Source organism: Camelus ferus, chromosome 20 (assembly GCF_009834535.1).
Source record: "Camelus ferus isolate YT-003-E chromosome 20, BCGSAC_Cfer_1.0, whole genome shotgun sequence".
Taxonomy (NCBI): Eukaryota; Metazoa; Chordata; class Mammalia; order Artiodactyla; family Camelidae; genus Camelus; species Camelus ferus.
Genome location: NC_045715.1, coordinates 20922277 through 20931773, shown reverse-complemented (window position 1 = coordinate 20931773; position 9497 = coordinate 20922277). Strand labels below are relative to the sequence as shown.

At 49.0% G+C, this 9497-nt stretch overlaps 2 protein-coding genes across 4 annotated transcripts; one reads left to right on the top strand and one right to left on the bottom strand.

The window, feature by feature from the left end:
- Positions 1-343: 343 nt before the first annotated feature.
- Positions 344-7071, bottom strand: STK19 (serine/threonine kinase 19). 2 transcript variants are annotated; one of them, XM_006178798.3, is made up of 7 exons: positions 6727-7071; positions 6433-6569; positions 2532-2627; positions 2116-2255; positions 1212-1309; positions 953-1100; positions 344-751 (listed from the first exon to the last, which is right to left on the bottom strand). In XM_006178798.3, exons 1-7 carry the CDS (start codon positions 7055-7057, stop codon positions 706-708), a joined length of 996 nt encoding a protein of 331 aa, XP_006178860.3. In that variant the 5' UTR covers positions 7058-7071; the 3' UTR covers positions 344-705. The 2 variants fall into 2 exon arrangements, with proteins under 2 accessions (XP_006178860.3, XP_014409756.2); XM_014554270.2 differs by lacking the exon at positions 2532-2627.
- Positions 6942-9451, top strand: DXO (decapping exoribonuclease). Of its 2 annotated transcripts, none has more exons than XR_004313513.1 (7): positions 6942-7350; positions 7559-7960; positions 8135-8370; positions 8459-8678; positions 8784-8919; positions 9034-9154; positions 9240-9377. XR_004313513.1 is itself a non-coding variant. In XM_006178797.3 (7 exons), the coding sequence occupies exons 2-7, from the start codon at positions 7605-7607 to the stop codon at positions 9388-9390; spliced, it is 1194 nt and encodes a 397-aa protein (XP_006178859.1). In that variant the 5' UTR covers positions 6946-7350; positions 7559-7604; the 3' UTR covers positions 9391-9451. The 2 variants fall into 2 exon arrangements, 1 of the variants encoding a protein (XP_006178859.1); XM_006178797.3 differs by having other exon boundaries at positions 6946-7350; positions 9060-9154; positions 9240-9451.
- The last annotated feature ends 46 nt before the right edge of the window (positions 9452-9497 follow it).

Here is a 9497-nt window from a genome sequence, read left to right as displayed (position 1 = left end):
GTATACACGTACGTGGGTGCACGAGGGCCCATGTGGCTCAGCAAGCAGCCACTTGACTCCTTTGTCGGTCTTAACAAAGCAAGGTACTTAGACACCTGCCTCTCGCTATAACCCCCACAAAAACAACTACGCGAAGTTTTTGCTTTTTGTAGGCTTTAACAGAAACTCTGTGGTTTAGGAGATCAGGCGCACCCTCACCACCCCGTGAGGGGAATTGAACTCAGTGTCCTTTTTTACTCTCTGAACCAAGAGGCAAAGCTCAGGCCCAAGTTTGGCTTTACCTCTATCCCCAAATGAGGCACCTGGACACACCTGTCATGTTAAACAAAAGACATCCAGCAAATATCACAGGCAGAAGTACTTTATTTGGCAGTTTCAAGCCAACATATAGGGGAAGAACCCTGCTGTCCTTCACCAGCCTCCCCAGGAACCCTTCCTTCCCATCTCAAGACAGAGCAGCGGCACCTCACTGCATGAAAGGCAGCGGCCATGGCCTTGGCACGGTTTCTGGTTCCACTTCAGTGAAAGGGCAAAGGAGCATTGCCTAAACCCCAAGTAAACAGCAGCAGTCACATCTGACCCTTTGCACGGATGCAAGCCCAACACTCATCGTGGCTCCCGAGCCTTCCCAAGGTGACCCCATCTCAGCACTCCTGGGCCCCCCTCTCTCCACTCTGGGGAAGGTTGCCATGACGAGCAGAATCCTCACGTCTCCGGCAGGCGGAGGAGGGTTCCAGAAGTGGTGGAGACGCTGCAAGAGAGACAAGGCTGGAGCCAGATGCCTAGGCCCAGGGTCTGGGGGGAACTCAGAACTCGGCCACAGAGGTGCCTGGGTTCCAGAGAATGAGAGAGGAGCTAGGCTTCTTCACTAGTGAATGAAGAGTGAGTCGGGGGGAATCCAACCTTTGGGTCATGGACCCGTCATCTGTCAGACACTGGGGGCGAGACTCACCAGTCCACCAGCTGGGCCCCAATGAGGTCATGCACGTGGTAGGCAAGGCCAAGTCTCACCGCAGCAGGTACCCGCCGGCCTAGGAGCTCCGAAAGGAGTAACTCCCGGTACTTGGCCTTCCGGACCATGCCAAGGACAGCCTGGCGCCCTGGAGGAGAGGTGGCACAGGAGAGGGGAAAGGTGAGTGAGGCCTGGAGGCCTGAGGAGTCACCAAAAGGCATTCTTGAGGGGCTGCGGGCTTTAGCTGCAGACAGGCTACCTTTAACAAAATACTTGATGAATCTCCCAGCTCCAGGCACAGCTAACCACCAACTTCCAGCATCTCGGACAGTGAGGACTCCAGCATTCACCAGCTGCCTGAGGCGGGAGAAATGAGGCATTGGCTCTAAGAACCCTCTCTCCTCCTCACCTGGTCATCTTTGGACACTAATTCTCCAGAAGCCTGGGTACCCACACAGGAGACTTAATAAGAGAAGCCCACCTGGGGCAGTTCTCTGCTCACACCATGCTGCTCAGTGCCCCGTGCCCTTGCTTGCTCCATTCTCCTCCCTGACTGCCCTCCCCCAACTCCTTCTTTTCCTGTTACTATTACACATTCACTAAGACAGCTTCTCTCGGAAGCCCTCCTTGACTACATGCCCCAACGCACTCAGTCCCACCACCAGGGGAGAAACAAGGCTCCTGCCACTACCTACGCAGACCTTACCATAGCTCTTCCCACATTGTACTGAAAAGGAGTGTAAAATGCTTTCACGTCTACCATGGGTTACGAAGCAGGGAGCTTGAGCCAGACACAGGCTCCTGAAATGATATTCTTACTTAGCCCTTGTTTGGTTGCTGTTCTTTTGAATGTGAATGCTTTCGGGGCATCAGAGCTCCTACCATCCTCCAGTTTCTTGGTTTCAGCACAATTCACATCAGGCCTTTATGGTTCCTGTCAGACCTCCCTTTGTATCTGATTAGCCACTCAGATCTCCTGAATTTTACTTCAGGGCTCTTTCCAAGGCCCCAGGTAAGACAGGCCTCTTCTCTTGGGGGAACATAAAGTTAGGTCATTTTATTTGAACTTTAGTTCACCAAAAAGAAGGGGACAAGGCTGGATAGAGCTGGAGGGAGGGAGGGATAGGCCAGATGCCTGATTCTGTTGGTTCCCCAGGTCTCACGTGATTTCTGGGTCCCTGAAGCCAAAGGTCTGTGTCATTTGGTCCTGCTGGAAGCTAAGGTCGCTACAGGCTGGAAGCACCGAAGCCAGAAACTTTTGCACTGCGCCAGCATAGGGGCGCCCATCACAAGCCTTGAGGACCTGGAACCAGAAGTGAGAGATGTGGTCTGGCCCCACTTTCACCCTCCACCAATCTCAGAACCCACGGCAACATGTCTCTTCCTCTGTTTTCCCTTCTGCTCAAGTCCTTCTCCCTCTCATACTCCTCCTCCTCATACTAATACTTAACCAGAGCCCCGTGCCTTCTCAGTAAGATTTGAGGTGGGGTAATTGTCTCTTTTTTTTAACATGTGCATTCCCCAGTTTCTCGGCACCCCCCTCCCCTGGCCTCAGTGACATAAACACAGTCACACGCACTCTGGTCCTGTAGTCCTCAGTGAAGATAATTCCTTGGGCATCCAAGTCGAAGCCTAGCTGGATGATTCTGATCTCCCCCTGCTCTTGAAGTGCCTTCTATCTCCAGAGAGATGAGAATAAAAAGAAGGGTATCAGGGTAAGATGCTCTGCTATACTTTGGAAACTTCTGGGCAGGGAGATTTTGTTTGCGAGCATTGGGGAGTTTCTCCCTAAGTAAAGGAAAAATTATGGGGAGAGAATCAGGTGATTATCAAATAGCATTTTCCAATTAGTTTTCCATCCACTCACCTCATCAGTTATCTGTCTGATAAAATAGCAATTAAGACACAGGCTCTGCCCTCAAGGAATGAACAGTCTAGATTTTGGGTGGGGGAAGGTGGGGAGGAATATGGGAGAAAATGTTTAAAACAAAAGTAAACTGGGACTTCCATTTGCAGGAATATAGTAAGACCAACTCACTTGCTGAAAATTACATAAAATTCTGGATAAAATATTATTTTTAAAATTGTTTAAGTATTAAAGAGCTCACAAGGTAATAAGGAATTACCAGACTAATATAATATCTACGTGAAAACAAGAGCTCACAGAAGAAATTGGGACACGGAGTGCATTTGGTGATTTAGGCAAATCCATCCAACACATAGTCAAAATTAACTGGGCACAAGGAAACAAAACTCAAAAAAGAAACAGACAATAGAAACAAACCTAAAAAGACATGGTATAGTGAAATTACCAAAGACAGGCTTTTTTTAAAAAACTATGCTTATAATGCTAAAATAAATAAAAGCCAAGATGGAAAATTTCAGCACGAGATTATAAAAATTGACATAATGGACTTCAAAGACATCTCAGTAGAAATTCTAGAACTCAAAAATAAAGCAGGTGCAATTAAGAACTCAATGAATGGGTTTAGTAGATTAAGGCACGGCTAAATAAAAAGCTATTAATCTGGAAAACAGATTTTTTAAAAACCAACCAGAATATGATAAAGGTAGTCAAAAACACTGAAAATGCAGACAAGAGGCTAAGAGACTTAAAGGATACAAAGAGATGATCCACTTTATGTTTAGTTGGAGTCCCAGAAAGAAAGAAAAGCAATAATGAGGTGTGGGAAATATCTGAAGTACCAATAACAAATCCACAATCACAAAAGTACATTAATCCAACTTGCATAAACTCATAGAACAAACAGACGATACAGTGATCAGTGGGAAAATAAAAGATTTCAATAATAATTTTAGTTACTAAGAAATTAATAACTGAATAATACATATTCTTTTCAAATATACATAGAATATTTAGCAAAACTGACTATATTGCACTAAGCACATCTCAGTAAGTTTCGAATGACTAAAATCATAATATCGTGTCTGTTCTCTGGTCACAATATCATTTAAGCCAGAAATTGGTAACAATAAGGTAATAAGAAAATGGTTAGAAAGTAAGTTATACACTTCTAATCAACCCAATGAGTCAAAGAAAAAAAAAATCACAAAGGAAATTAGAAGCTGATGAAAACATACTAAAACTTGGTAGATACAGATATAGGTACTGACATAGACATATGTCAATACTTAGGGGGAAACTACAGCCTGACACCCATCTGTTAGAAAAGAATAGAGGATGAAAATTAATGGGAAAAAAAAAAGTAAGATAAACCCAACAGCACAGAGGAAACATGAATGAAACAGAATACGTGCATACAAGAGACAGCAGCAAAGCTAAAAGTTAATTCTTTGAAAGACTATTAAAACTGGGAAACCCTGGTGAGACTGACAGAGAAAAATGGATGGGGGAGCCTAGAAAAAGCACAGATGACCAATATAGAAAATGAAAAAAGGATCTTTTCTGCTGATTCTACAGACAATAAAATGAGATTATAAACCTTACAGCAATAAATTTGAATATTTAGATGAAATTGACAAATTCCTAGCAAACATAATTTCTTCCACCAGAATGGACAGAAAAGGGTACATTCATAAAAGGGAAGTGTATGAAAATGAAATTAACTATAGCTACATGCAACAATCTGGATGAATCTCAAAAATATTCATCTAATGAAACAAGATATAAACCAACACATACGGTATGATTTTGTTTATAATCAAGTTCAAAAGTGGGTAAAACTAAGCATGTTGTTTATGGATAAACACATAGATGGTATAAAGAAAATCAAGGGAAACATTTTCATACCAGTCAGGTATGTTACCTCCTGGGACATAAGGCATTTTGATCAGAGAACAATATATGCAGGCTGTGGCCGTGTCCTACAGTCTGACTTGGGTGATGGTTAAGTAGGTATTTCCTTTATAAACATTCTTTTAAATTTTGTGTTTATATTTTCTGTTGTGCAACTTTTAAAGCTTTCCTAAAATTTAGGCTAACACCAGGAGGTTAAAAACAACCAAATACTCTAAGGAGTGGTTCTGACTCGCTTCCTTAAGAGACTGGAGCAAGTCCCCATCTTCCTTTTCTTCCCTCTTTTCTTCCTGACAGGTTGTCATAATAACCTGCTATCTGCTAAATCCAATTGGGTATTATTTTACTTGACCTCTTCACATACCACTGCCTTGAATCACAGATGCTAACACGGCCAACTACTCCACCTTCTTGAAAATTTCTCCTTTCTCAATAGGCCTCTTCCTGGGTTCCTCCTAATGACAATTCCTTCTCAGCCTCTTTCACAGACTTGTCTTTCTCTGTTTTCCCCTTGTATCAGTGGATCTCAAATTTTAAGGCCCAGTAAGAATTACCTGGGGCAGCAGCTTAAAAATGTAGATTCCCAGGTCCTGCCCAAGAAATCTTCATTCATGAGCATAGAGTGAATCCCAGGTATTTTTGAATAAGTAGTCCTGGTGGTTCTGGTACAGGTAGAACTAAAGACATACTTTGAGAAAGACTGCCTTAAGTTTTTTATCTCCCAGCATTGGGGATTTGGCTCTGTTATCTTTCACTGCAAACCTAGGGTCGTTAAACCTTTGATCTCAGAGGATCTGTGAAACAACCCCCTCCCCACCAAATTATACATACACCACATATATATAGGACATATATGCGTTTTTCTAGAGAAAGAACGCCATAGCTTTCATTATCTTCTAAAGTTTGTAAAACTCCTCACTTCCTATAGATCTCACCCACATTCAGAGACTGAACCACTGCTCACAGCTCAAATTCCTCTATATCACTGACCCTGAATTCTCTCCAGCTGTCTAATGCACATTTGCCTTTCCATGCTCCAGCAGCACCTCCAACTCAACTTGAACAAAATTAAACACATCATCTGCCCCCAACAAACAATTCAATATTCTTCTACTCTAATCACTCAGTCATCCAGAAGATCTCAGAATTTCCTTGATTCCTCCCGCTTCCCACTCTCCACATCACTCACCCTCACCCATCCTCTCCCTCCCACTACACTGACCTCATTCAGGCCTTCACCAGTCCTCCACCAGTCCTCAGCTGCAATAACTTCCTGGTTGATCTCCCTGCCTCATCTCACTACCTCCAATCCATGCAACACACCGCTGCCTCTCCTGTTTAACATTCTCTGCCAGCTCATTGCTTTCAACGTAAGATGGAAACAACACTGTTGTACAAGGCCTGTCCTAATCTGACGCCTGCCTGCATTCCCAGCGCTGTAGGCTCGAACCATGCCCGGTGAGGCAGTTTCCCCAAAAGCTTCGCTCTTCCACCATCATGATTTGGCATGCTCTCTACTGCTGGAGGGTCTGCAGCATTCTCCTTGGCACCACAGTGCCTGGCACAATGTCTGGCCCAGAAAGACCCAACGCTTGCTGAATGGCAGAATAGCGGGCCGACCGACTGAGTGAGTGATAGGGAACATCGGAAGTGCTCTCGAGGCAAGTAAGCGCTTTTCGTCGGTCGCTCTGACGCCCCTCACCAGCTGCAGGTCAGCCACAGTTCGGTCGGGCACGAGGCTGTAGACCTGGCTCCTCAACACGATGGGCGGTAGCGCATCCTCAAACAGGACTCGTGGGAACAGCCGCACTAGCTCCGCGACGGCCGCGCGCGCAGACCCTGAGCGGAGAGACCGAGCCACTGAGACGAGAACTGGGGCGAAGGGAAGCGGGGGTACGACTCTGGGAGGCGCTGCTGTCCCAACATACAGGGTTACCGGAGGCGAGGCCGCTCCCAGCTGAGGTCTTTAGCCTCGCCCCGGGGTTGCCATGGTTACCTGATTCGCCCCGCAATGAATCGACCTCTACATCCCCTCGTTCCCGCCGCCTCTTCAGTCCAAAGGGCTCCGGGACCAGGCGATGCCTCTTCCGGCTCATATCCCGGGATCTTACTGTACCGGGGAAGAGGTAGCTGTTGAGAGAAGAGAACACGAAAAGAGAGTCTTCCGGCGCAGAGCAGTGACGCACGGGCTCCCTGGGCGTCCCTCCTGGGAGACCTGTCAGCCCGGTGTTAGTAAGACGACGTGGTGACCAAAGAGGCGTCGATTTGTCATCGCGGGCCCTTGCTGGGAGGGGCGGTGCCAAGGCGGATACCAACACCACCCGCATTGGCCGAGGCTCCACGGCCGCCGCTGATTGGCTTCGTCCGAGCGCACTCACGTCCGGGGACGCCCAGGCGGTGAGGAGGGGCGCCGGTGGCCACGTTGAGATCAACCTGCTGGTGTAAAGCGCACAGACCACCCCCCCACCCCCACCCCAGAGGAGTTTGCCTGCTACTGTCGCTGAATGATTGCGTCATCGAAAGCTGGAAAACCACCTTGGCATCCCTCTCCCACATCTGACGTACCTGCCATGACGTCATAGCTCTGCGAAGGTGGAAGTCGAGGTTGGCGGGCTTTGAGGTAACCAGATCCTTGATCTGAGCCCAAACATCCTTTCTAACCTCACTGCGTTTGGATGACCTGGGGGTGGGGAGATAGGTCAAGGGAAAAGGTGAGATGTGCATCTGACCGTGGTTCTGTTTGAGGAGATGGGGCCTGGTTGTTTCAAGGCCAGAGTCTGGCCATCAAGAGTCTCACTTAGTCCTGACCTGGAGTCCCCCTTCCTCAGGCCTCCTCTGTAAAAGGGGAACTTACCCAGCCCCTCTCAGGACCTCATGGAGCCCAGAGGGACCAAGAGAGGAGCTGGAAAAATAGAGGTAGCTGAGCCTCGGAACAAAGTCCCCCGCCCAGCACCCTCGCTGCCCACAGACCCTGCCCTCTACTCTGGACCCTTTCCTTTCTACCGGCGCCCTTCTGAACTGGGCTGCTTCTCCCTGGATGCACAACGCCAGTACCATGGAGATGCTCGAGCCTTGCGCTACTACAGCCCACCCCCCACCAATGGACAAGGACCCAACTTTGACCTCAGAGACGGATACCCAGATCGATACCAGCCCCGGGACGAGGAGGTCCAAGAGAGGCTGGACCACCTGCTACGCTGGCTCCTGGAGCACCGAGGCCAGCTGGAGGGGTGAGCAAAGCATAGCACACAAGTAGATCTAGAGACCTGCACCTGCCCTCTAAAACTGGGAGAGCCAAAGCTGGAGTTAGCTCAATCCTTAGAAGGAACTTAGGCTATTCTTTGGGGGAGCCATCTGCACTAATGCTTGTGTCAGATCTTCAGCCCCTAATTCCTCCCTTTCAGGAGTCCAGACTGGCGCCCAGGGGCCATAGTGACATGGCGGGGGCACCTGACAAAATTGCTGACAACACCATATGAGCGGCAGGAGGGCTGGCAGCTGGCAGCCTCCCGGTTCCAGGGGACACTGTACCTGAGTGAGGTAGAGACGCCGGCTGCTCGGGTTCGGAGGCTTACCCGGCCACCTCTCCTCCGGGAGCTTATGTACATGGGGTACAAGTTCGAGCAGTACATGTGTGCAGGTGAGAGTTGTCCTGGCTCTGAAACGCCCTCCCCTTTCCCCAGAGATTGAGAACCCCCAGCCCTGCTGCTGTTTCTCTTCTTATGCAGACAAACCCGGAGGCTCCCCAGACCCCTCTGGGGAGGTTAACACCAACGTGGCCTTCTGCTCTGTGCTACGCAGCCGCCTGGGGAACCATCCACTGCTCTTCTCTGGGGAGGTAGACTGCATAGACCCCCAGGCCCCATCCATGCAGCCCCCCACCTGCTATGTGGAGCTCAAGACCTCCAAGGAAATGCACAGCCCTGGCCAATGGAAGAGCTTCTACAGGTTCAGGATGAGGGGTGGGGTGGACAAGAGCCTAGAACTGACAGCTGGGAAAGGGACTTGGATGAGGCTGGAGAAGTCCCACTGACCCCTTGCCTTTCCTGACAGACACAAGCTCCTGAAATGGTGGGCTCAGTCATTCCTTCCGGGGGTCCCAAATGTCATTGCTGGTTTCCGTAACCCAGAGGGTTTCGTCTGTTCCCTCAAGACCTTTCCTACCATGGAGATGTTTGAATACGTCAGGGTAAGGCAATGGTGTCACAGCTCCTGCCCATACTCCCCTGAGCCAAGACCACAGGTCCGGTGTCCAGGGCTGCAGTGCACCTTCCCCTTTTCCCACCCTCTCCCTCACTGCCAGTCTTCTGCCTCCTGGTCCCACTCCAGAATGACCGTGATGGCTGGAATCCCTCAGTGTGCATGAACTTCTGTGCTGCCTTCCTTAGCTTTGCCCAGAACACAGTTGTCCAGGACGACCCCAGGTGAGGCCTTCAGCTCTGCCCCTCCCCTCTGGGTCCCTGAAGCTCAGCCTCCAGTCCTCAACTCATGACTCCACCTGCCCCCTAGACTCGTCTACCTCTTCTCCTGGGAGCCTGGTGGCCCAGTCACAGTGTCTGAACATCGAGATGCACCGCATGCCTTTCTGCCTACATGGTATGTCGAAGCCATGACCCAGGACCTCCTGTCACCCCCCAAGACACCCTCCCCAAAGGACTGATGCTTCTCAGGGGCTGGTCCTGTTTCTGTGTGCATAGATAAAGGCATATTTCTAGGTGGTTCTCCCTGCTGTGTCTTTTGAGCTGAGTCATCCCTGCCCAACACCTC

Bases quoted from the DNA above. Each gene is read 5' to 3' on its own strand.
- STK19 (XM_006178798.3), bottom strand. From the start codon at position 7,057: ATGCGGGTGGTGTTGGTATCCGCCTTGGCACCGCCCCTCCCAGCAAGG. The intron at 1,310-2,115 runs GTGAGACCTGGG...CTCCCGCCTCAG, and splicing joins TTCAGGGACCCAGAAATCAC to GCAGCTGGTGAATGCTGGAG. The intron at 1,101-1,211 runs GTAGCCTGTCTG...CCTCTCCTCCAG, and splicing joins CATCAAGTATTTTGTTAAAG to GGCGCCAGGCTGTCCTTGGC.
- DXO (XM_006178797.3), top strand. From the start codon at position 7,605: ATGGAGCCCAGAGGGACCAAGAGAGGAGCTGGAAAAATAGAGGTAGCT. The intron at 8,679-8,783 runs GTTCAGGATGAG...CTTTCCTGACAG, and splicing joins CAATGGAAGAGCTTCTACAG to ACACAAGCTCCTGAAATGGT. The intron at 9,155-9,239 runs GTGAGGCCTTCA...CCTGCCCCCTAG, and splicing joins GTTGTCCAGGACGACCCCAG to ACTCGTCTACCTCTTCTCCT.